Genomic DNA, 27,242 nt, shown 5'->3' on the forward strand with positions numbered 1-27,242 from the left:
CAGCGCACTGGAGAAGAAGCCTGGGAACCAAGGTCAACTATAACGAGGGTCTTCAAGAGTACCATCATGGAGTTTGCCGCGCAAAGATGTACCACGTGAGGGGCGTCCCAAGGGGCGTTTCTATTGAAAATGTGATTTGGTATTAGGGAAAGAGACCCGGGAGGAGAGCAGAGCAGATGATTTTGGGAGCCTAAGGAAGCGGATGGGTAGGCAGATAGGCTGAGCAGGAGAGACCCATTATCAGAGAAAAGACAAAGAGAAGTGCGTGATCTTCTTAGGAAGTCACCACGGCTGACACCTAGAGGGTTAAGATCTTGCTAAGTAGGGATGTCATTTAAAATAGTGTAGGGACAGACTAACCTTAATTTTCTTTTCTGTAATGACTTTGAGATTGCAACTTATATCTATTTTGACAACCCTTATGGTCTTTGAGCTTGTACTTATTATTTTGTTCTTCAGACTTAGATTATTCAAGAAGTTCATGTTTATAGTGATACCAATTTACCTTTTGAATCTCATTTTGAGAAGTTTGTATCTTCAGTTATCTTTGACTTTATATTAAATCTTTAAAACTTAAATTTGGTCAGTGGTCATTTAGAGTGGTGTAAGTTCTTAAATTGATTGACTTATTGCGAGATTACCTTTTACTCAACGACAGGTACCAACGATTCAGTCGACATAGTTTGGGATTTGGTAAGATAATTAGTAACCAGTAATCCCGCGTTAGCATATGTTATGGTATGTTATGGTGACTTGTAGAGCGCACACTGAAACAGCCCTGTTAAGGGCCACTGAAACTATCAGGCAGGGGGCAGACGCAGGGCATAGGATGGCTCTGATAATGTTAAATCTGAGCGCAGCCTTTTACACTGTAGCGCATTACACCTTGCTGCAGTGTCTAAATAAAGGCGGCGTCTCAGGATCTGCTCTAAAATGGCTTAAGTCCTTTTTGACGGAACGTAGTTTCCAGGTTAGGTTGGGTGCTCACCACTCCAGAGACTTTGAGCTACAGCAAGGGGTGCCTCAGGGCTCGGCCCTGAGCCCCACGCTATTTAATTTGTATTTGGCCCCGCTTGCAGAATTACTGCAGGATTTTGGCGTGGGGGTCGTCTCTTATGCGGACGACACCCAGCTGCTGATCTCCCTGTCACAGTCTCCGGATTTGGCTGCCTCGAATTTTAGGACGTGCATGCAGGAGCTTGCCTCCTGGATGGAGAAGAACTGCTTGAAATTAAATGGCGATTCAGAAAAGGGGGTGGTGATGAACAGAGTGTCTGAATTAAGGAGACCACTCTTACCCAGTCCAAAGATCAGGGCTTGATCCATCACCGTTATTTAGCTCACTGCCCCATCCCCCTTTTCTGAATCATTTTGTCCACCATAAGCGTGGAAGGGTATACTCAGATGTGAGTCCCTTGCTCATTGCACCATCAGGATTCAAGCAAGCCGGGCCGACGACGCCTGAAATGGCAGAAACCGGTCCCCGGAAGCTTGTTTCCTTCCCAGTACAAGAATTGGCTTGGTAGTTTGGTTTGCCCTGTTCCCATCATGCACTGGGACAGGAACAGACTAATTTGCATATAGCCAAGTTCTGAGCTGGGATGGTGCAGTGAGCTAAAAAACGGTGATGGATCAAGCCCTGATCTTTGGACTGGGTAAGAGTGGTCTGCTTAATTCAGGCACTCTGTTCATCACCACCCCCTTTTCTGAATCATTTTGTCCACCATAAGCGTGGAAGGGTATACTCAGATGTGAGTCCCTTGCTCATTGCACCATCAGGAATCAAGCAAGCCGGGCCGACGACGCCTGAAATGGCAGAAACCGGTCCCCGGAAGCTTGTTTCCTTCCCAGTACAAGAATTGGCTTGGTAGTTTGGTTTGCCCTGTTCCCATCATGCACTGGGACAGGAACAGACTAATTTGCATATAGCCAAGTTCTGAGCTGGGATGGTGCAGTGAGCTAAAAAACGGTGATGGATCAAGCCCTGATCTTTGGACTGGGTAAGAGTGGTCTGCTTAATTCAGGCACTCTGTTCATCACCACCCCCTTTTCTGAAATTAAATGGCAGCAAAACCGAGGTGAGAGGCAGTTCCTCAAGCTGGTCGACTGAGTGGTGGCCCCCGAGCCTGGGTCCCACTTCTAAACCTTGTAATGAGGCTAAAAATCTGGGGGTTTGGGTTGACCCGGCTCTTTCTTATGAAGGTCACATAAGAAGGGTAGTTGGCAAGTGTTTTGCTGTTCTAAAATCGTTACGTAAAACACTGGATCTTCTACCAACTGGGGCAAGAAAGACCATGGTACATGCACTCATTACCCCCCACCTCGACTATGCTAACATTCTCTATCTAGGGACTACTGTAAAGAGTCTGGATCGTCTGCAGGTTTTGCAGAATGCTGCAGCACGGCTGATTCTGAACCTACCCAGGAGGGCAGCCTCAAAGAAGGCTCTCAGCGCACTACACTGGCTTCCAGTTAAGAAAAGAGTGGTATTCAATTCTTCGCATCCTCAATAATGCTGCTCCCTGCTATTTGAGTGACCTGATTACAGAATACGTGCCCAGGAGATCGTTGCGGTCTAAAGGTACTGGGCTAGTGGTGATCCCCAACTTTAAGAGAGCCAGGATGGGTGGCCGCTCCTTTAGGGTGAGGGGCGCTCAGGATTGGAACAAGCTCCCACAATCCCTTAGGCTGGAAAGCTCTGAGAGCACGTTTAGGAAATCGCTGAAAACCTTTCTATTCGCTAGCAGCAATTAGGGGATTTACTGAAGAGTCTTTTGCTGCTTCCTTCTCACCCAGCACGGGGACACGCCGAGTTGGTGTAATCATTGCGCTCTATAAATATTTTTTATTATTATTATTATTACAGCTACCCCAGCAAAGGGGCGTCCCAGCGCTGAAAACAGAGACCTGCACAACGTATAACAAACAAGACACCTTATAACGGAGGAAAGAGGAATGTTTTCACAGCTTTGTGGAAAGGCAGACTTTACACAGCGCATGGAAATGGAAAAGTTTTGAGGCCAACACACGGAAGCTGCATCCTCCAGCACAGACTCTTCTCACCCTGCGGACAGCTACAATATTCTGTCCCATAGAGCAAAGTTGGCAGGAGGGAATGTAAAAAGTGTGCAAATTAGCCAGAATACAAGGAGATGAAAAATCAAAGATTTTAAAAGTAATGCAGAGGGCCTTGAAATCTAAACGCTTGGCCACATGCAGCCAATGGAGGCGACTGATGGCATTTGAGGAATAAAGGGAGCTGGCATAGTCCAGTTTTGATAAAATCAAGGCCTGGACAATGACCTGCCTAGTTGGGGGATCGAAGAAAGTAGGCAGTAGCCCAAAACAAGGCCCTGTCACCTTCTTAGTCTGTGTTTGAAAACAAAGGGCGGTATCAATCCAAACCCCAAAGTTTTTTACCACCTGTTTTAGGGGCAGGTGCCGGACCCAGTGAGGTAGGCCACCAGTGCTCACTCCACAGCTCCGAATTTCTCCCCACAAGCAGTACCTCAGACTTGCTAGCATTTAACTAGAGACAATTGGCAGTCATCCACTCCGAGATGGCCTCAAGATCACTACGGAACTTACTGGCATCCTGAGTAATGTTATCGGAGACTGTGACTACCAACTGAGTATCATCTGCGTACAACACTACCGTCAGCCCTCTGTTATTAGCCACCATCGCCATCTGTTGGACATAAAGATGGAAGAGGGTAGGGCCCAAAGCCGAGCCCTGTGGTACTCTCTGCTTGGTGGAATAGGCTCTGGACGCAGGAGAGTCAGCAACCTGTAAGGTCCTCCTAGAAAGGTAGGAGGCAAACCAGTCCAAGGCGGAGCCCGCTATTCCTACCTCCTCCAGATGCCTCAACAGAATCTGGTGGGAGACCGTGTCGAACGCGGTACTGAGATCGAGCAAAATCAGTGCCGAAGTGCGACCCTCATCCATGGTCCATCTCAGATGCTCGATGACAGCAAGAAGGGCAGATTCTTTGATGTGACCAGAACGGAGACCATTCTGAGAGGGGTCTAGTATGTTGTTTTCTTCCAGATACCCCGTCAGAATGTTATTGACGTAGACCTCAGAGATTTTAGAGGCCCAGGGAAGGAGAGAGATGGGGCAGAAATTCTCTGGTTTGGCCGTGTCCAAGTTAGGGTTTTTTAGCAGGGGGACCATCCTAGCATGTTTCCAGGTGCTTGGTACAACAGCTGTCGAGAGAGAGAAAGATTAATGACATTGCTCAATGGAGGAATGAGCTTAGGAAGAATTTCCATCGCATAGGCCGGTTTAAGAGAATCACACTTGACTTTACTACATAACACAGACAACATTTCCTGGGAGATGGAAGGGAAGGTAGTCAGAGTGTAAGAAGTGGGAGGCCGAGCCACGGGGACAGAGCCAGACACAAACTGAGGAAAGGATTTTTAGATCTTCTACAACTTCTCCACAAAGAAGGAGGCAGGAGCATTGCATTGCTCGTCAGATGATATTAGAGTCAGGGCAGGTGATGATTTCAGCTCTTTCAGTATCGAAAAGATACTTTTAGATGGATTTGCACTACTCTTGATCTCTGACGCATTGTAAGTGGCCCTGTTCGGACTGGATAGACCTATGATACTGCTTAATAGCTACGTTATAGGACTTCTTCAGGTTAGGGTCATAGTTCCTTCTCCATGCTCTCTCCAGCCTCTAACACTCTTTACGCATGGAAGTGAGCTTAGCGTTGTATCAAGGACTAGACTTGGTGCTACGACTCTCAGACCGTTTTACTGGAATAATGGAGTCGAGAGCCCCAAGAATCCAGTCGGACAATGATTTGTTGGCTGAATCTGAATCTGCTGGAAGACTGGGCACAGATGAAGAAGGAAGCTCTTGAAAAAGCGCAATATTTAGTTTATGCCAAGGGCGCCTAAATATGCGCTTCTGAAGGCGTCTTGCTCATGAGCACAACCCCAGGAAGTGTCATCTTTATCAGATAGTGATCCGACCAGCACATAGGGGAGGGAGAATGAACAATCAGAAGGGCAAGATTAGTAAATACTGGATTCAGCAAATGGCCAGCAGAGTGTGTAGGTCCTTGCAGCAGTTTAAATAACTAGCAAACCTCAAGATCAGCCAGAAAGTTACCCATGTCAGCTTCCTGAGGATTGTCCAAATGCAAATTCAGACCCCCAAAGATACTGAAATGTGCTGCTCTCATGGCTAAAGACCCCACAGCATCAATAAGAGCCGTTCTGAACTCTTTAGAGGGACCAGGCAGATGATAGATCAATAGGCCCGACAAGGTATGGTTCGCATTGAAAGATATCCTGAAGTGTGCAGCTTCGCACCCAACGAGGGCCTCCTTCACGAAGGAGCATGAATAAGAGATTTAAAAATGACTGCAAAGCCACCCCCTTTAGACCCTCTGTTGAGCGTCTTGTCACTAAAGCACGGGGGAAATGCCAGACCCCGTTCGGCCACATTATCATCAGACAGCCATGTTTCGGTTAAGAAAAGGGCACCTGGGGCTTCATACAGTATCAGGTCATAGACATCAGCATGATGCTTAACTATGGAGCGGCAGTTTAAACTCAGCAGTTTTATTTTGGGGCTGGTGCTACAGAAACAAAGGACACCCAAGAATTAAACCCACAATGCAGACAGCAAAATGGCCCTTCCAGAGTAGTACATGGGGGATGTCTGCAGGGGCGAGCACCCCTCTGAATAGTAATTACATCAGCCACAGAGTAAGTGACCATACCACTGTGGAAACCTGCAGCATTTCTTATATCTGGCGACGCCCAGGTGCGGATGGGCGCAGACGGGCTTGCCTTCGGCGCGCCCCCTGCACGCTCGGCAGGGCATAGATTTAAATAGAAATGAAACCAGGAAATGCCAGCTGACCCTGAGAGCACGCTCTCCTCTCAATCGGCACAAAGCTGTGGTGGAATGGGGCGGAGATCGGGGAGGGTGGAATGACCCTCAGCAGCAACAGGACTAAAACACTGTGCCCCAAGAGTGAAGGGATTACCCCAAAAACGGAACCCCCAAGCCCCTCTAGGTGAAAAACAGAGGAGGCAAGTGTTTGAAGCATAAAATACATTTTTTTAAACTTAGTGCAATAGTGGTTAAAAGCAGAAAGCTGCAAGAACTAGACCTCAGCACGTACATAATATGAACTCTCCATTTTCTGTGTCATTGCATGGTGATGTGAGTAGAAAAGGGAACATTCATGACTTTACAGAGTAACAATAAACCAAGTCAGACTCTGAACATAATTTATTGGGGATGGGATAACAAGGATTCGTTCGAACAAAAATGTGGATTTTCCTTGCAAAGGCTCCTTTGTCTCTGTTTTCAAATATATGATTTAATCCACATAATTTGGGCATCAATTTGTTCTTTTCTGCATAAGAATGATATTTATATTTTGGTAGGTTAGCCAGGTACAAAGAACTAGAACCTGATCTACATATGTTGTTAAAATTAAAATGGTTAGCTCTTGGATATGTCTAGGCTGTTCCTTGGAGATATCCCCAGTGCTCAGGGCACAGGCTCCCACTCCCTGTTGGAGCGTGAAACCGGCCCGCTCCACCCAATCCCAGCGCATGAGAGCAGTGATGGGATTGCGTGGGGAGTCTGGGAGCCTGTGCTCCTGGGCATTGGAGTGCCGGGAGCAGAGGAGCAGCAAGGCTGGCAGTAAAAGGGAAGTGTATATTTCTTTTTTTCACGCGCTGCCCTCCCAGGTCTGATTGGCAGCAGCCGCCGCTGTGAGCATTCCTCAGGAGAAGGGCATATTGTTCTGAGGCTGGCCTGGAGTACTGCAGAAACAGAAAGATCAGCAATAGCACTCTGTTTAAAGCTTCTGTGGTCTTGTGAGCTACGAAAAATGTCAATGTCAATGACCCCGGTCACAACACTGCAGCTAGCACAAAAACTGCAACCAGCGATGTACCTGTAGAACACAAGGGATAACTCATAACTGGCATGTATTCTTATCTCCTTGATACTCTTTCCAAATGCAAGGATGTAACATGATTACCCCTCATCAACCTAAGAAGGCACTAGAGCCACAAAGGGACCATGGTGGATATAATCAGAATTGGCTTGTTTCGCGTAGAACTGAATTATGTATATCAATGTGAAATGATCTGTTCAAACCAGAATCAATTGTTTCGAGAGTCCGTTCCTGTTAACTTTAGAATAGTTCGACTGAAATAAAGTATCCAGTGCCATGAAGACACTTTTCCAACTGTGATATAATATGCAGGAGCACTATTGTCACAGAGATAAGCTATAAATGCCCTAAATAACATGGGAGAGATCCAGAACAAATAAGGGACAATTCTCTCTGGTGCCTCTAACATCAAGTCCTCAACAGAACTAGTAATACCATGCTTTGTCTAACCATGTCTCACTTTCAGCAGAACACTAAAGGTGAAGTATCCTTTACTTTAGAGGGTCCTCATAAAACCTTTGAAGAGGTATGGCCATTCAGACTTTAGAGGATGTGTTACATCTGCTCAATAGCAGCCCCTGTCCTGGCCACCCTATTTTAGGGCCTATTTTTTCTAATCTGGGAGGTCCGGACAGCCACTGATTTTTTGCTCACCTCGGTCAAGCTCCAAAACAGGCCATCATCTATTCCCAATAACAGGGTAGCAGCTCTATAAGATCCACACCAAGAGACCCTTATGAATACTGAGTTTTCAATTTTTGCTTACTAGTCCTTCAAACCACTAACTGTTGCTTTTAGTCACTTGAGATTAGACTTGGTAGTATTTTTATAGAATCTCTAAATCTCCATTTTTAGAGGAGAAAACAGCTATTTTCTACAGCGCAAGAAGGACTAGGACATGTACAACTTTCTCAGACTACAATGGCAGGCAGTCGTGATGCATAATTACTCCCAAAAACACACTCATTGAAGCCACTTGTACTAGACCACCAGAAAGATTTAACATAAAAGCAATACTATTCAACATGCAGGAAAATAATCTTAACGAAGAGACATCTTGACTCTTCCCCAAATGATCCCGGTTCTGCTTTAAATCGGTTCAGCCCATAGCGTTGGGATGCCCTCGGGTAACTACGCGCTTTATAAAAACTGCTTTCATTTCATTTCATTTTATTTCAAACAGATACATTTTAAAGTTAGCTCAGAAGAAACTACCAGGATCTGCAATAGCCAGAAAAGCAAAAAAACTCAGCAAGAGTCATGCAGTAGAGTCAGACACGTTTGGTTCAGCATTGTGTAAAGCTGGTGTACATTTTTGTATAGCAAAATAAATGCAATTTGACAAGAAATTAAAAGTGGGGAGCGCTTCCAACTAGCAATGGTTGATTAGAGGTAATTGCACAGCTTGTTTTATACTATCTAATAAAAGATCAGTTAAATCATCTTACTCAAACACACATTACTTAACAAAGAGCAAGCTCTTACCTGCTTTGTATTATCCAAGTACAAGGGACACTCATAAATCTCTATTCCCTCCTCATTAGATTTTACATCCATATGATGTGCTGGAGTAACAGTGACAAATGGCAGCGGGAAAAGCTCATTCCTGCAAGAAATTAAATACACTTTTTTTTTAAATGTAATAAGGTGTTCAAAATGTAAATTCAAGGGAAGCATTCCATGTGAAATGCATGCCATATTTGCATATTAAAGAAAAATACATGACAGTTAACTGGTAAGTCTTTTTTGCATTCATCGTTTGGTTCCCTAGTGTTAAGCTACAGCCCTCATAATGTCATGCGTAGACTAATCTTGTAAGCACATTATTACGACATATTCACAAACTGCATTTTCTAGAACGTCAAGTATTACGACAGTTGTACTAATGAGGTACAACGAAATGTTATTCAGAAACCTGTGTGTGGAGACTTCCGCCTTCACCTTTCCTATCTTTGCTATGTGATAGGAATACTTACGACTACCTGGGAGGCTTTTAGTGGGGAGTAAGGAAGGCATGAAGAGGGGTACAGGGAGGGACATACTAAAACAAAAGAGTAAGGCCATTGTTATTTACAAACTACACCTCTCACCTCTAACATTACTGCAGCTCTAAAGGTCACAAAACAGTTGTGAATGTACTCCATCCCATCCCACAAAGCCACCCACAGGTAATGCAACTTACTCCATTTACATATATATGCAATTGCGCTTTCATTTTAGAAATATAGATTCAATTAAAAATGTGATATTTTATAATTTAAAACAAACAAGTATTAACACATTTTTAAGCTATAATTAAATTAAATTAAACTTGTAATACAGATTTTAAAGTATTTTAAATGAATGCTTAACTTTCAAATAAATGTACGAAATAAAAACTGAATATAATTATTTATTTTTTACTTTTTCCAGGTCTCTCCAGGTCTCCCACAACTAGGTGTTCGCAGTTAGCACTTTGATTATATAGGTGATAGTTTTCACTAAATACTTTAAACACTCATAACTCTGGCTTTACTGGTAGGATTTTTGTCATTTTGGGGTCAAATAATGTATTTAAATGTGCTCTATATTTCTTAATTGGTGTGGGATTTTTCTTGTGTTGTGTTTTCACTTAAGTGCGGTTTTTGTGCTGCATACATACTTTACACATTGCCTCTAAGTTAAGCCTGACTACTTTTTGTACCAAGCTACCCTGGGTTAAGCACATGTTAATTTAGTGACTTTTTGCAGTTCACCCTGCAAGGGATTGTGGCTGTTGCTTGACTAGGGCTCACACCCCAGTTTACCAACGACCCAATTCTTACACTGTGCATTCCTCCAAAGTAGTCCTCTCTATTCTAGATATATTATTTATGTATGTATAAAGTTTGAAACAAAACGAAATTACAGACAGTGATCAATCAGTGCATATGCATTGTAGCCATACACATCACTCCGAATATTTAGATACACAGCATGACAATAGCCCCAGAGTACAATATACAAAAGAATTACCTATACACATCCCACACCCGCCCGTCCATCCAGCAGCCCAGATGTGGACAATAGATATCATCAGTAACCTCCGTCCTCTGTATTAAGGACCTGCAATTTCCCCTATAGCATTTTTAAATAGGATAAAAAATCCCATTGTGGAAAGTGTTACTGTTTAAAGAGCGAGAGCTGGCCGAAGGTGTCACAAATAGCGACGTACAGGCTATGTGCAAACAGAGCGTTGGAGCCTAATGGTTTTACAGTTGTTCTGCACTGAGCACAAAATCACCTGCTCCCAGGGAGATCATTCTGCTACACACTAAAATTGTATTTATTAATCCTCCAAAACCCTTTGGTTTGTTTTCAATGTTCTGCGTGATGTGAGCAAGGTATTTGAAATCATCTAATGTAAAGTGATCTTGACAGCAGCACACAATCAGCCCCATGCCATGAAGCCTAGTCTGAAACGTGCACTGTGTGCATGGAGATCAGCAAATAAGAGGGGCGGGGCTGAGAATGTTACTGCATTGCTTCTGTTCAGGGTCTGCCAGCAGACCTGTCCGATCAGACTTGTGCACTGCAGCCAGAATATTGGAGCAGTGCATGTGCTGGCCTGAGCTGGAGAGTGATAGACAACTGTTTCCAAAAGCAGCTGTATAAACTTCTCTCACATGCAATGGGAACGGAATAAGCAGGTCTTCAAGCTATTCTCAGTCAGAGCAGGCATAGCTGCGAAATAGTCCAATACCAAGATGTTGCATTCAGGGACATGTTGTTTCACTTTTAAAATTGTAAGTATAATCTTAAATCCCAACATGCATAGTACTGTTGGCCAAAGAGTCAGGATTTGTTGACCCCGTCACATTTAAAAGAGTCACTTTATAGTTACCGAAAGGTACATCTCTGTCAGCAGCTGTACAAAATTCCATAATACGGAGAATAAACTCTGTACAGTCTCATAATAATCATGACACTACCCGGACTTCGGGAGCACCACCGTCTCTTATTGCTCGAGACAACCAGAGATGAGCGAATCACATTTGGGCACTCAGTGCAGCATACAATGTGGGAGCACCCTCTTCTTCCCCCTTTTTATGTTGATCAACAGCACCAATGCCTCCCTTCCTTCTGCCATTTCTCATCTGACTACGAATACTATTGCCTTTCCAATTACATCAAGCCTTGGAAAAGCCAAAGGCTCTGTAGCACTGGGGGGCAAAGCACGTGTTGAATGTCCTACAAAAAATGTAAGCAACAGGAGAATATATGAATAAAAGTGTTTAATAAATATATTTAACCAGCACAGCAGCCTCCTCGTCAATACACATATGCGTAGGACTCAAAGTGATTACCTCTGAATATAACTCTCTTAATCAAAACGTAGTGCACCAATTAGAACTTACCTCAGCAAGTTATATCATTAGCTTGAACATACTACTAAAACATGCTTTACTTTCTTTAGGAGGTGAGGTTCTAATTACAGCACACCAAAAAGTGTTTAGCTTATTTCAGCCTTCATGTGCCTTTTGCACAAATGAACATTTAACAATTGTCACCAGTAATATCCATAGAACAACATAGAAAACACACAGTATAAGGGTAAACAATAATCCAATATAAAGTCAATATAAAGTCAAGAAAAAAAAAAGGTCCTCTTCATATATAAAAACAGGTTTTTCCAGCATACATATCGCAATATATAGGCGATATGTATGCTGGAAAAACCTGTTTTTTATGAACCTTGAATAAAGAAGAGTAACAAAAACAACACTATATGAAGAGGACCTTTTTTTTTTTCTTGACTTTATATTGGATTATTGTTTATGATACTGTGTGTTTTCTATGTTGTTCTATGGATATTACTGGTGACAATTGTTAAATGTTCATTTGTGCAAAAGGCACATGAAGGCTGAAATAAGCTAAACACTTTTTGGTGTGCTGTAATTAGAACCCCACCTCCTAAACATTGTCTTTGGTTACACACCTGTGTGCACCAATATAGTACCTTTAGGTAGTAGGTACTTTGAGTTTCTTAAGCACCCACTGCATACTGTGATTATATCTATGTACCATACGCATTTACCTAGTGATATTATGAAATATGTCCTTCTTTGAATGTTGCTGACTTTTCCATTTTGGACACTACTACCGCCTTCTGTTAAAATGCTTTACTTTCTATTTGGCTAAAGCCAACCCAGCCAGACTACAGACCATTTTATTTACAGGCAATACAGGAGGGAGGACACAGACGATCAAGAAACATTACAGCAAATCCGGGATACATTTCAGTAGCTTTGAAGATTCAGGATCCTGGATTAGTGTCCTGACTGTTGGGGTCAGATTTCCAAGACTGTAGGTTCTGCTTGACAATATGTGCTTCTTAGAGTTCTATGAACTGATAGATTTCAGAAGCTGTCAGAGCTGAAGTACTGATTGGAAGCAGGTGCAGGCACAGAGGAGGGCAGTCGGGAGGTGGTAGGGAGTATACTGCTACAGTTTCTAGAACGTAGAGACCATGAGGTAGAGTGCAGATTTCTGATCATGGCTAGCACATGCAGTGCTGAGTAGCTGATAACAACCTAATAAAACCTTCTTCCATAACCAGGACACTAAAATCCCTTTAATAGGAGTCCTGGCAGATCTTTTGTATAGGAGGTCTAGGTAAGTATCCCCAGTATAGAGGAAACTGGTCAGGTAGCATAGGACATTATTAGTCAAACATATTCACAGTCAAAACAAGAATGATTCCTGAGGTTATACTCTCAGATTTATTTTGTCATTCTTTGTATATATTTTTTGAGATATAAATCAACTATATATACATATTTACAGTATAGTGCTCAGGTATGAAGAAAAAGGAAAGAGGGAGGGGGTGAGTGGTTTATGAGGGTTTAGGGAGGGTTGAGGACACGGAAGGGGTGTTGTGACATGTTATCATCACATGAGAATTGTAGTATCAATCCGCCCTAAACATTAGGGTATACGTTCCAGAAGTACATAGCTACATATGGACACTGAACATTCTTCTCAAATTGTCCTTGCTCATACTCGTGTGTGTGTCGACGTTTCGACCCCAATAGTTAAGCTAGGTGAGTCCAGCCTTAGGAGGGGGGCTTCATCAGGACTGTGTCGGAGCACCAAAATTCGCCAACTAATTACTTGTCATTGAGTAAAATGGGGAAGAGGGCTCAGCCGAGCTCCTGTTCATACTAGATGTGGCCTAGTGTGCTCGTCAAAATCAAACGGATGCTAGGTCTGGTTGATCTCTGTCAGATACGAATGAATCGTTACAACGAAGACAATGCACTCGTCCCTCCGTCTAGCAGCGTTGCAGCAGTTATAGGTAAGTATCCATCACATTATATTTTTACAGTGCGAAGGGCGATTTCTACTTTAAAATGCAGCATTGCCCTGTATTTTTGTAAAAATAAAAAGTCTGTGTGGGTCCCCAAACTCTATATTGACTCTACCTTGTAGTAGTGTTTAAAGTCCTCTTCACTTTGGATAAAGAAGGTAGATGACCTCCACTTACAATATTCAATTTTCTATTTGTTCATTGTCATAAAGAGGGTAGATAGAGGCAGCCCTAACCAATTTAATAAACAAATTTGGTAAGGATTCAACGCAAGTGTCAGTGAAACTTTGCTCAAGCTCTGGCAATTCCTCAGAGAAATTAGTTACATTCAAGCAGTACCAACAATTCTAAAGTCAAGAACGCACAGAATAATTCCCAAACCAAATAAAAAATATGAAAAAAGTGTAGGCAAAAAGACACCTAAACAATTAAAATGTCATAACCTGGACCTGAAGATTTGAATTTTAAAATGTTTAAAGCATCGAGAAAAAGTAAAGGGCAACTGAAATTTATGAATTTGATGTTGACTGGGACCCTATGTGTGATTTCCGGCTAACCGAGATGAAGCAGAGGTTGGATATACCAAGCAGGTCATCCCTAAGGAAAGGTTTTCCTTGGGACAGTGTCACTTTTTGGGAGCCCAAATAATTTCAGCAGTGCAAGGTTCAGTACTGCTGCTAGTGAGAGTCATTTGAAGTCAAGCACATCTCTGTCAATCTTCTATTGAAGTTGTTAGCCGCAAAAGCTGTCGAAATGTGCTTTCTTGCACTGGTCCGAGATATTATACCCTGATCAAGTCAACATCATCCATCAGGCCACGGATAGAAACTGTAACATGGCAGGGCTCCACAAGGCCAGAAACATTTGCCATGAACCAATCTTCACAATGGTGAAAAACTCAGAGCTGTACAACCCCGACTTTCTTGGCTACCTTGACCTGGGGGTCAAGGTAGCCAAGTCTTTTCCCAGTCCTCCAGAAGTCTTTTCCCAGTCCTCCAGAAGGGGAAGGAATGACAGTCTGACTTTTCTCTAACTGCTGGGAAAGTTCCTTCTGGTCACTCATGCATCTCTCAGTTTCAAAGAGGAAGGTTTCAAGGCACTAGGTCTCTCTCCAGCGAGGGCTCCTTTGTTTTCTATGAGTGGTCTGAGAAGGTGTTTGTGAGGTGCCAGTCTTATCCTGTGCACCCGACTGTAATTGGAGACATTTTACCATCAAATTGTGTCTTTGTTCTCATCCTCTGCCCATCACATTTTGAAGCATTCCTCTTCTCGGTGCTCTGAAAATTTACAAAATCCATAAACCCAAAATGGCTAACCCTATCTGAAGGGGCTCTGGCTCTCCCTTAACCACTCACCTTCTGTTAGATTCAAACAATAGTCCCCCCCCCCTATTAGGGTTAGAGCCAGAAAGTCTGGGATGGTTCTGGGAATGAACAGAGGCAGATCTCACCAACCCAATTTGGCAAGCCCCAGTCAAAGTGTCAAAGTGTGAAGGCTATCTTTCTTTATGGTATGTCAACTGTTTCTGTCAGACACACAGATAGCTAATCCCTGTTAAATGGTCAATCGTTGACAACAATTATACACAAAGAGTATCTAGGAGTCAGACAATAAAAGAGAAAAAAAGAAAGGGGAACAGCTCTATTCATCGAAAACCCATGACAAAACAGTAAAGATCAAATAACACCACGTGATATGTTTGTAATCAAAATGCACGTGATGACTGGGAAAACCAAACCCAAGGGTAGGTGGAAATATTCCCATCAGTTGTCAATCTGTACCGCCACTTTTTCCATCATGTGGGTTACCCCTTACCCAGGAGTTAATGCAATCGCAGTCACCAGAATGTAAAAGAGACTGCGAGAGCAGGAAGACTCTTATATCTACGAGGTTGACAGTGTAGATTAAAGAGTCAGTGTAGAAAGACAACCGGAAAAAGCAGTGCAAAAAAAGGAAGAGAATAGTGATAAACTAAAATTAGATGAGACTGAGTAGAAGTGTGATTTTAACGATTTCTCTCAGCCATCCAAGATTAAAAAACACTTGAAAAACAACAGATTTAACAAAATATCTGTTTAGCGAATAATGGTCAACATGTTTCTGCATAAATGGATAGTGCCAATGCATTCATCAGGACCTAGTTATTTCTACTGCTCTTCAATAAGTGAAAGATAAAATAAAATTTTTAAAGGGAATTACATCACCTGAGTTTCAGGTTAAATACTCCACCACAATCTAAAATACCGAGATATCAGTGGGAAAAGGATGAAAGAAGACAAAATATTTAAATTAAACATAATAAACTCATGTGTAGCTTATATTTCATTTCAAGGATTTAAACATATCCATGTTGCGCCACTCACCCTGTATTTGTGGGGATGGCGCTTCACCTCACCTGGCTGCAGCTCAGGTACTGAGGAGCACCGCTCTGTATCGGAAAAGAAAACTCTCTATGAATGTTCCACTGTAATTGTGTCCAGAAAAATTTACTTTGTGGTCAGAGGAATACTCATTCAGGGATATTTCTAAATAGATTCAAAAGATCACATGATAACGTTGACAGCGTGGGGTTGTTCAGCATATTAAACAAACCGGCACCTCTGTACACACGATAAATGAGGTAGGTGGTTTTTCGTGTTATTATCAAAACTTGAAAGTTTCTCATTTGGCAAGGATGTTTCGGAAACAGGATGCGAGGCTTTATGTGCTTACAAAGACAGGTTCACTAAGAATACGGTGAACCGTGCTGAACAAAGTATAGCATTGCACGGTGTCTGTTAGAACCCTAGCGGCGCTTAGGCAGGATAATATCAGACAAATCACAGCAACTGTTGGTATTCGAGCAACGCGGCAAAGTCTAGCATTGTACCGCTGGTGTCTGATAGAACCTTAGCGGCGCTTGATTTAAATCACATTTCTCCGAGTACGAGCAGCGCCACTGCTTACCTCTCCGTCGGTGTCTCCCGGCGTTCCTCTGCGCTTACTGGAGAGGCACCAGACGGTTCTCGGAATTACTATTTGTTGTTGAAACGCCCTTCCGCACATGTGACCCCGAGGAGGTTTTATGGGAATTGTAGTCCTCATTACGACTACGCGAATCTCAAAGCCTATGGATAAACACTTTCTGACACAGCTCTGCGCAATCAAATTATTTGTATTTCTGATGCCTAGTTGTAGGGATTTGTTGATTAATTAAAGGAACAATGAGTATTTCGATGTCAGTGTTCACAATGTGGGGCAAAACTGGGGCAAAACTGATGTTCTGTTTAAGTGCCAAGACATTACCACCTAATATCCTGATCTGTAATGTTACTCATTAGTACGATCGATAGCGACATCCAGGGTATTGGTTCATTGAGACCCTCTTTGTCACTATTGAGTTGATAAACCCATTTTTGTTACTTTTTAAATAAAAACGTACTCACATCTGGACAGTGGTCCGGAATCGTAGGTTGTTCCAACACAGTCCAAGTGAAATCGTTTGGACCATGACCTGATTCTAAAAAGTGTGCTGTTAAGTGAGTTGCTTGTTTGCGACATTGCACTGTACTTTTATGTTCACAGATGCGCGTTTTTACTTTTCTTGTCGTCATCCCTACGTATCTTTTGGGACATGGGCATGTAATGAGAAAGATGGTATTCTCACTATTGCAGTTCGTAAATTTTCGCTGTTGCCATGGTCTATTGGTCCCAATGTCTATGGTTGTTGACTTGGTTGTTTGAGGACAAACAGAGCAGTTGCCACAAGGGTGATGGCCTGCTACCGGGGGGAGATCCCATAGTGTCCCCACTTGTCTGCTTATTTTATTTTTGGGTCTCGTGTGTACAAGCTGATCTTTTATGTTCTGCCCTCTCTTGAAGGCAAAGAGTGGCAAAGGCAGGTTGTCACCACCGGTGTTCAAAATAGACCAATGCTTTCTCACAATCTTTTGGACCTGGTTTGATTTAGTGTGAAAGGTGTTGACAAATGTTATCCTTTCAGTCTTCTGCTTTGGTACTGCCACTTCGAGAAGAGCGTCGCGGTTCTTGTTAGACGCCCTTTTCTTCGACTGGCGTATAATTTTGTTAGGATATTTCTTCTCACGCAGTTGTTCAGTCAGTTTTGCAGAATGTACCTCAAATGCCTCTTTTGTAGAGCAGTTTCATTTTACCCTTAAAAATTGACCAAAAGGCAAGTTGTTTCTAAGTGCTCTAGGGTGACAGCTTTCATAGCTTAAGAGCGCATTGTGGGCCATGGGATTTCTGTACAAGTCTGAACTCAAACCATCTGCGGTAGCCGAGATGGTGAGATCCAAGAAAGGTAGTTGTGTTCTGCTGGATTCAACTGTGAATTTCAAATAGATATTGCGTGAGTTCAACCACTGGTGGAACTCCATGAGGTCCAATTCAGAACCCCGCCATACCACAAAGATGTCATCTATGTATCGCTTCCAGAGTCGGAGCGATACATAGTATGGATTACTGTGGGTGAGAACCTCAGTCTTTTCGAACACATGGACATAGAGATTCGCCAGGCTCGGCGCGAAGACACTACCCATGCTGGTCCCAGATGTTTGGACGAGGAGATCAGTTGAAATATCGAACTCAATTTCGGGAAGAAACCGAAATTGAGTTCGATATTTCAACTGATCTCCTCGTCTCATTTGATGTAGAATCGCTCTACACGTCGATTCCCCAGACAGAGACACTTGAAGTTATCAGTAACCTCTCACAAAGTAGAGATTTGCAATCTGTGACACCTGTTTCTTTCATCATGTCCTTGGCAGATTTGGCGATGAAGGAGAACTATTTTAAATTCGAAGACACTACCTACCTACAAACATCTGGGACCAGCATGGGTAGTGTCTTTCACACTAAATCAAACCAGGTCCAAAAGATTGTGAGAAAGCATTGGTCTATTTTGAACACCGGTGGTGACAACCTGCCTTTGCCATTCTTTGCCTTCAAGAGAGGGCAGAACATAAAAGATCAGCTTGTACACACGAGACCCAAAAATAAAATAAGCAGACAAGTGGGGACACTATGGGATGTCTCCCCGGTAGCAGGCCATCACCCTTGTGGCAACTGCTCTGTTTGTCCTCAAACAACCAAGTCAACAACCATAGACATTGGGACCAATAGACCATGGCAACAGCGAAACTTTACGAACTGCAATAGTGAGAATACCATCTATCTCATTACATGCCCATGTCCCAAAAGATACGTAGGGATGACGACAAGAAAAGTAAAAACGCGCATCTGTGAACATAAAAGTACAGTGCGATGTCGCAAACAAGCAACTCGCTTAACAGCACACCTTTTAGAATCAGGTCATGGTCCAAACGATTTCACTTGGACTGTGTTGGAACAACCTACGATTCCGGACCACTGTCCAGATGTGAGTACGTTTTTATTTAAAAAGGAACAAAAATGGGTTTATCAACTCAATAGTGACAAAGAGGGTCTCAATGAACCAATACCCTGGATGTCGCTATAGATCGTACTAATGAGTAACATTACAGATCAGGATATTAGTTGGTAATGTCTTGGCACTTAAACAGAACATCAGTTTTGCCCCAGCTTTGCCCCACATTGTGAACACTGACATCGAAATACTCATTGTTCCTTTAATTAATCAACAAATCCCTACAACTAGGCATCAGAAATACAAATAATTTGATTGCGCAGAACTGTGTCAGAAAGTGTTTATTCATAGGCTTTGAGATTCGCGTAGTCGTAATGAGGACTACAATTCCCATAAAACCTCCTCGGGGTCACATGTGCGGAAGGGTGTTTCAACAACAAATAGTCATTCCGAGAACCGTCTGGTGCCTCCCCTGTAAGCGCAGAGGAACGCCGGGAGACACCGACGGAGAGGTAAGCAGTGGCGCTGCTCGTACTCGGAGAAATGTGATTTAAATCAAGAGCCGCTAAGGTTCTATCAGACACCAGCAGTACAATGCTAGACTTTGCCGCGTTGCTCGAATACCAACAGTTGCTGTGATTTGTCTGATATTATCCTGCCTAAGCGCCGCTAGGGTTCTAACAGACACCGTGCAATACTATACCCTGTTCAGCACGGTTCACCGTATTCTTAGTGAACCTGTCTTTGTAAGCACATAAAGCCTCGCATCCTGTTTCCGAAACATCCTTGCCAAATGAGAAACTTTCAAGTTTTGATAATAACACGAAAAACCACTTACCTCATTTATCGTGTGTACAGAGGTGCCGGTTTGTTTAATATGCTGAACAACCCCACGCTGTCAAAGTTATCATGTGATCTTTTGAATCTATTTAGAAATATCCCTGAATGAGTATTCCTCTGACCACAAAGTCAATTTTTCTGGACACAATTACAGTGGAACATTCACAGAGAGTTTTCTTTTCCGATACAGAGCGGTGCTCCTCAGTACCTGAGCTGCAGCCAGGTGAGGTGAAGCGCCATCCCCACAAATACAGGGTGAGTGGCGCAACATGGATATGTGTAAATCCTTGAAATGAAATATAAGCTACACATGAGTTTATTATGTTTAATTTAAATATTTTGTCTCCTTTCATCCTTTTCCCACTGATATCTCGGTATTTTAGATTGTGGTGGAGTATTTAACCTGAAACTCAGGTGATGTAATTTCCTTTTAAATTTTTATTTTATCTTTCACTTATTGAAGAGCAGTAGCAATAACTAGGTCCTGATGAATGCATTGGCACTATCCATTTATGCAGAAACATGTTGACCATTATTCGCTAAACAGATATTTTGTTAAATCTGTTGTTTTTCAAGTGTTTTTTTATCTTGGATGGCTGAGAGAAATCATTAAAATCACACTTCTCTCAGTCTCATCTAATTTTAGTTTATCACTACTCACTTCCTTTTTTTGCACTGCTTTTTTCGGTTGTCTTTCTACACTGACTCTTTAATCTACACTGTCAACCTCGTAGATATAAGAGTCTTCCTGCTCTCGCAGTCTCTTTTACATTCTGGTGACTGCGATTGCATTAACTCCTGGGTAAGGAGAAACCCACATGATGGAAAAAGTGGCGGTACAGATCGACAACTGATGGGAATATTTCCACCTACCCTTGGGTTTGGTTTTCCCAGGCATCACGTGCATTTTGCTTACAAAATATCACGTGGTGTTATTTGATCTTTACTGTTTTGTCATGGGTTTTCGATGAATAGAGCTGTTCCCCTTTCTTTTTTTTCTCTTTTATTGTCTGACTACTAGATACTCTTTGTGTATAATTGTTGTAAGCAGGGGCGTGTATCTAGTTTTGAGCCTTTAAACCAGCCCTCGGACCCCCTTCTATGTAGTGTGTGTGGTAGCAATCGTTGACAACACCACATCCCTGCAAACACCTCACCAATGGCTTATGGGAGCAAGCCCATCATTTCTCCTAAGCCTCTGGGTTGGTGGTGACTAACAAACACACTGATACTAAATACGTTTTGGCTCAGGCAGCACAAAGTAATCATTTATTAGCATTAACCCAAGCAGGCAAGTGAAATAAAGATTGTAATCACATCTATGCTTGTACAGAGAAAATATAGTTTCATCTACACAGTGAAAACAACTTTTAGGTATTTAGTCAGTGTGAGGGCAAACTAATATTAATATGTATTGAACTTTTTAGGTCAAGCCTGGGCAGCGAATGCGCTGCTCTGCAAGGCATGCTGTATTAAGGTTAGGCGTTGAAGCTCCGCCCATTTCACGTCCATCTTTTCAATTGGCTCCTGTTACTGTCCTTGTGAAATCGTTGCTTTTCATTTGTAAATAGGCTTAATAGTACCTCCTTGGTAGCACCTTGTCTGCATTTGTAACCTCCGATAACAACTGGACTTTTTACTTGTGTTGTTACAGGGTCTGCTTTATAAGACGGTGAGCACTATTTTCTTTAATGATGTTCCCCTATTCCACCCACGACATTGGAGCATGCTTCATGATGCACGCTTTTAGTAATGAATTTATTTAAATTACAGTGCGGTCCACTATAGCAGGTGCACTTATTTAATTATTTCATTTACAGCACGGTCCACTTTTAGTTTAGCGGCTTCACTTATTTAATTATTTATTTGACAGCACAGGCCGCTTTCATTTTAATGGCTGTGCTAGAGAACCTTTCTACATTAATTAATTTGTTTTAACTTTGTGTGAAAGCGCCCCATATGTGCTTTCACTTTGATGTTGGCCACACCCCTTTCTTTAGAAACTGCTCACTGTAACCTGAATACGGGAGCAGCGTCTAAAGAAAAGGGACACACATTTGCAAGAGTTTGAGCTATTACAATAAAAATAACAATGCCTTTTATATGTGTTGCTTTTAAAAACACAAAAATAAAAGGCATTGTCATTCACAATGCAAATACCTTAAACGCTTGCAAATGCGAGACCTATTGCATTGAAAATGCTTGTAATATATTATGCACCCAGCCCTGAGGGCATAAAAGGCACAGTTTACTAGCAACTTAGTAATATTCAAAAATAGTTTTTCCTACTTGGCAAAGGTAGTTTTTCTTTCCATTTGTCACTGCAGCTTCTTAAACCACTGCCCAACTACTGCACTGTAGTGCTCCTGGCAGCCACATATTTTTTCATGTATATATGAAATGTTCATAAAAACTGCAGTCCACATGATACATTTACTGGCATGTGTATTTTCTGTGCTGTCTGCTATGGCTTTATGCGAAAGTTAAATAAGTCAATTGGGTGAAATCAATTTTAATAGTGCTATTTTAGGGGAAGACCACCCAAGGAGTGACAGTGCAAAGCGTTCTAATGCCAGCAAAAATAGGGGCCAGGAAAACGTATGACAACCATGGAGACCACGCATTAAAGACAACTTTGCCAAAAACATTGAAATAAATTCTTCAGAAAGGTCTCACAGAACCTCTTTTGAAATTGCCATTGACACTTACCCATTTCTGAACAAAATGTTGTTAGTGCTTACATAAAGCATCATAACATTTAATGAGAGAAAATGTAGTCTCAGACTCTTTATGTTTTATATCTGTGGTGTTCTCAATCTTACTTTGCTTGAATGGTTGTTATCTTAATTAATTTATCTTGCTCTTTTGATAATTTCGACAAGGCCCTTTGTCAAATCCCAAAATATTATTTTTGGCCCCATGGGGAATGTTTAGAAGTCAAACACAAGGAGATGATGGACGGAGTGCTGAAACTTTCCAGAAACTCGCTCCCAGTCACTGATCTGGATTGAATCCATCATCGTTCTTTAGGTCACTTTGCTACCCCAGTTCAGACATGGCCATATGCAAATCAGTCTTGACTGTGTGCCTCATGGGAACAGTCTAGCCCGAACTGCCAAGCCAGGTCTTCCCTGGACTGGAAACAAGCATCCTGGGACCATTTTTGGGGTAACACCCCTCATCAGCCAGGCTAGCTTGAATCCAGTGGCAAAGTGAGCAAGGGACCCACGACTGGGCATACCCTTCCAACTTAGGGCGAACAAAGCAAACACAAGGAGATGATGGACGGAGCTGTGAGCAGTCTAGCCCAAACTGCAAAGCCGGGTGACGTATTCACAAACAGGCTCCAAGATACCTCAAAATGTCCTCCCAATTACCAACATCATTCTGATCATGCAACAGTGAAGAGTCGTCCATCAGTGCTTCACCTTTTATTAGCAACATTACTTTTTCCCTACATTTGCCATTGAGGAGGCCCGGTTCAAGCTTTCTAGTCTGTGTGGGACCCCAAACTATTAACATGTATTGATTAATTCATATTGATTGTTTCTGCCCTCCATCGTTTCCCCTGGCCTCTACTCAGCCTCTCTCATCCCCACCATTGTCTGATGCCTCAGGCTTTTATGATAATTTGAATTTTACAAATCTAAAAATACCAAATGGCTCCATGTCACGAAGGGCACAACACACTAGTCCTGGGTTTTCCATTTTACAAACCAGTAACCAGTTTAGTCCAACTGTTTTAATGGTGAAAATCAAAACTAAATGTGCCAAATGCATAGAAGCCTATGACTGCAGCATTTCACAAATACCTAAACTGAATTAAATATGAGGGAGAGGGAGGGAGAGGGGAAGACAGAGGGGGAGGGACGACGAGAGAGAGAGAGAGAGAGAGAGCGAGAGGGAGGGAGGGAGATAGGGAGAAGGAGGGACAGATAGGGAGTGAAAAAGAGAGACGGGGATAGAGGAGAGACAGAGAGCGCACCCGCGTCTCCTTTAAGTCCATGGTTTGTGAATGTTGAAGAGCGGCAATGCTACAGCCACATTTTAAAGTAGGATCAGCACATCATTTTAACAGCGTACACTACCTCGACTCCTTCAGATGATTCCGCTTGAAATCCCATGTTGCATTCTGCATGACAAGCCTTTCAAGGTACAGAGGATATCCCTGAGCTTCGGGCTTGTAATCTGGATATTCAGATATCTGACAATGGAGGACCACCTGCAGGGAGAGTAAAGATTGGTTTATGCAATAGTGAAGCGCTATTTTTCGTTTTAGGTTCATCCATCATATTTTAAAAAAAATACAGAATTTGAGTAGGGAAGCAGGGTTAAAGTCACCACACTCACGTTTTAAAAGAGGTAATTGCGCTGGAAGGATCAGATTTACATAAAACGAATAAATCTAGACATGCAAAGCCGCACTCTTGGAAATTACACATTTTTACTCTTTTTTTGTGGTTTGTAAAATGAGCAAGCTAGCATCTCAAAAACTTCATTTTACGACTGTAGTCTATCTACAGGGAATTAAAAACTAAGTTGTTGATGTGACTGAAAGAAACACAGATCCAGTTCTCCGGCTAATGAGTGTTTGTGTGTGCAGATGACACATTGTGTGCACCCAGGTATCACGAGGTATGCACAAGGTTTCAAGAATCACACGTTAAACTGAAGTATGGGTACAGCTTTACAAACAACCCCATAACACCTTAAGATTCATTCCTAAAGCACAGCTGGATTCTTGGCATGCTGATCTCCGTTATATCTTGTGATGCCAGAAGCACCATTAGATTCTTGGCATGTCGATTCCTTAATGCCTTGTTAATCCAGAACACCCTCTGGATTCTTGGAATGCTCGACTCAATAATATCTTGACATTTCAGAAGCACCTCTGGATTCTTGGAATGCTCGACTCCATAATATCTTGACATTTCAGAAGCACCTCTGGATTCTTGGAATGCTCGACTCCATAATATCTTGACATTTCAGAAGCACGGCTGGATTTTTGGCATGCCAGACTCCTTAATACCTTGTCAATACAGAAGCTTTACTGGGTTCATGGCAGTCTGGACATCTTAATATCTTGTGATTCCAATAGTACCTCTGGATTCTTGGAATGCTGGACTCCATAATTTCTTGTGATTCCAGAAGTACCTCTGGATTCTTGGCAAGCTGGGTTCCATAATGTCTTGTGATTCCAGAAGCACTAATGGATTCTTGACATATCAGACTCCTTAACGTCTTGTGATTCTAGAAGCACCTCTGGATTCTTAGAATGCAGGACTCCATACTCCCTTGACATTTCAAAAGTACCACTGGATTCTTGGCATGCTGATCTTCTTAAAATCTTGTCATTCCAAAAGCACCACTGGATTCTTGGCATGCTGGACTCCTTCAAATTTTGTAATTCCAAAAGCATCGCTGGATTCTGGCATGGTGTGCTGTAATTTCTGGAGTTTTAGACCAGTATCTGGAGATATGTCAATTATGCGCCGCAGCTGTGCCAACACATTTTCTTGAGGAAACAACCAAAGTATTTTATAGAAAGCAAACATACCTCATCCAGCAGGTATCCATGCTGAAGGGCATATTCATGTCTCAATGCAACAAACAAGGCTTCAGGGTTAACCAGGCCACCAGGGCGAATTGCTGTCAAGGCTCCTTTCTCACCATTGGCAAAAGGCATCAGACCTTTCTTTAGCCACTGTTTTAGTTGACTATGCTTCAACTGCAGATCTGAATAGAAGAAAACAGTCTGTGAACATTCTTTAGAAAATATATGACAGGAGCTACAATAGTGATTGACTGCCAGCAGAGGGATGAGGCACTTTTGTAATTAATGCATTAAATAGGCAAGAATTATACATGTTAAAAATCAATGCAGAACCACGCTTTGAATTTGCAAATTACCTGCTGACTCCTCTGGGACCCAGGCATTGCCCATGTATTATAAACAACTATATAGCCCTACACATAAGTAATGTGCACCACTCCAAAGCCCGACTGACTGGGTCCACACTAAACAAGTACTGTAGGTGCATCAAAAATAAAGCATTCTGTTGTTATTTATTTTAAGGTTTGGGCAACTGGTTACTTTTTTTCAAAAACATTTTATTTGATTTTCGAAACAAGTAATCATTAGAAAAAAACAGTTATTTTCATTGTGCCAGTTCAGTAGGTCATACCCCTATTTGGTCTCCTCCAGGATTGACCATGTCTTCTCCTCCTTCAGTAGTACATGGGCAAACATATTGGGAAACAACATGTAAATAAACAGATCAAGGATCACCAACCTGTATCTATATAAAAAAAAACATGCCTGGTTACATTCTCCCGTACATTATCACATCATTTGTGAGTTCCTCTTCTTGGTGGTCAGTCTTTGCAACCATATTCTATGGAGTTTAGTGCACCAGCCCTTCATCATAACAATGAATCAATATCCTATCTCCAGTGGTGTATGGTAACTTGGAGGAGTAGGACGGGCACACAAGTGTACAGTCACTTTCACCCAACCACAAGCGTACCCGCTCACATCCATCCATTCACAAGCACACATGTACATACAAACTCACACCCATTGATGCAAAAGCACACATTTGCAGACATGTGCACCCTCATACATTCACAGGAACACAATTGTGCACATACTCCCACCTATGTATTCACAAGTAGACATGCATTCACACACTCATACCCACACATTCACAAGCATGCCCATAGTCACATCCACCAATTCATAAGCACATTCATGCACACTTGTATCACCCATTCACAGCACAGGCGTGCAAGTACACTTATATTCATACAAACACATACACTGAAACATTCAATAAGGCAATTGCTGATCCAGGCAGTGTTGGCAGGACCAGCGGGTGGCGTGAGGAGAAACACAACACCTTTGGAATATGCTGGAGGCTTTGGGAGGGCAGCAGTAAACAGAAGATCCCACGACTTCCTTTTCCTGCCAATGCCAGAAAAGAATGTGGTAATTGAGACTTGATGATCTTACCCAACTTTATGATGAGTTAGGGAACGATGATAGGAGGCATCAGTGATAGACAAACAGCCCCGGGCACTACATGGCTTACACCTGAAGTGCCCAGCGCCGACTCCATCGATTAAGCTCCTCCTCATCATGATGTCACTGCTTGCAAATCACATCACATTAGCGCATCAAAGCACCTGGCTGCCTGACCCTGCCATGATACCTGCCTGTCAGACGGTCCCTTGTCCAGACGCTCATCATGATTTGAAAAAGGAGGTGTTGAAGACCAGGCACCCACAGTGATGGAACACCACAGCCTGTCTCCCAAACACTTGATCCTGTTCCGATTTCAGTGAAGTTTGTCTTCTTACCTGTTGACTTGTTAATATGCATTCTTTATACTAAGTCATTGTACTGATATTTTGTTTTTGAGAGGAAAAAAAACCTTAGCTTTTTATCAAATAGTTCCTTTTTGAAGGGAGATCCAGTTAATTCTCCTTTCTGAATTATTCCTGCTGTGGGAGTTAGCAAATGACACAGCGGCAATTAAACTGAGCACATCTTGAATGCTACTCAAGTATGGCTTACTGAATGTTGTCATCTTGATGATGCAGATGCAGACACAATAGACCTTCTAGTGAACAGCACAGGCTTCTGCATATCGAAATACTTATTTTAAAGCGGAAATCTCAGCCTCAGGCAAGATGATCAACACAACTCCGAGCCCGCTTCAAAATTAAGTTTTTTTTTTTTTTAGTTTGGACCTCTAGCTGGAGGACGTAATTTATGTCCTGCAGGGGAGCA

At 42.4% G+C, this 27,242-nt stretch overlaps 1 protein-coding gene across 1 annotated transcript in view; it reads right to left on the bottom strand.

Moving 5' to 3' along the window:
- Window positions 1-27,242, bottom strand: part of LOC144822741 (uncharacterized) — a 2,085,503-nt gene that overhangs the window by 224,627 nt on the left and 1,833,634 nt on the right. The window contains exons 103-105 of the mRNA XM_078680596.1: window positions 25,008-25,186; window positions 23,539-23,672; window positions 8,424-8,544 (exon numbers count right to left, since the gene is read on the bottom strand). Of these exons, the coding sequence (XP_078536722.1) occupies window positions 8,424-8,544; window positions 23,539-23,672; window positions 25,008-25,186 (434 nt within the window). The remainder of the gene's footprint in view (window positions 1-8,423; window positions 8,545-23,538; window positions 23,673-25,007; window positions 25,187-27,242) is intronic.

The sequence above is a fragment of the Lissotriton helveticus genome, chromosome 3_1 (genome assembly GCF_964261635.1).
Source record: "Lissotriton helveticus chromosome 3_1, aLisHel1.1, whole genome shotgun sequence".
Taxonomy (NCBI): domain Eukaryota; kingdom Metazoa; phylum Chordata; class Amphibia; order Caudata; family Salamandridae; genus Lissotriton; species Lissotriton helveticus.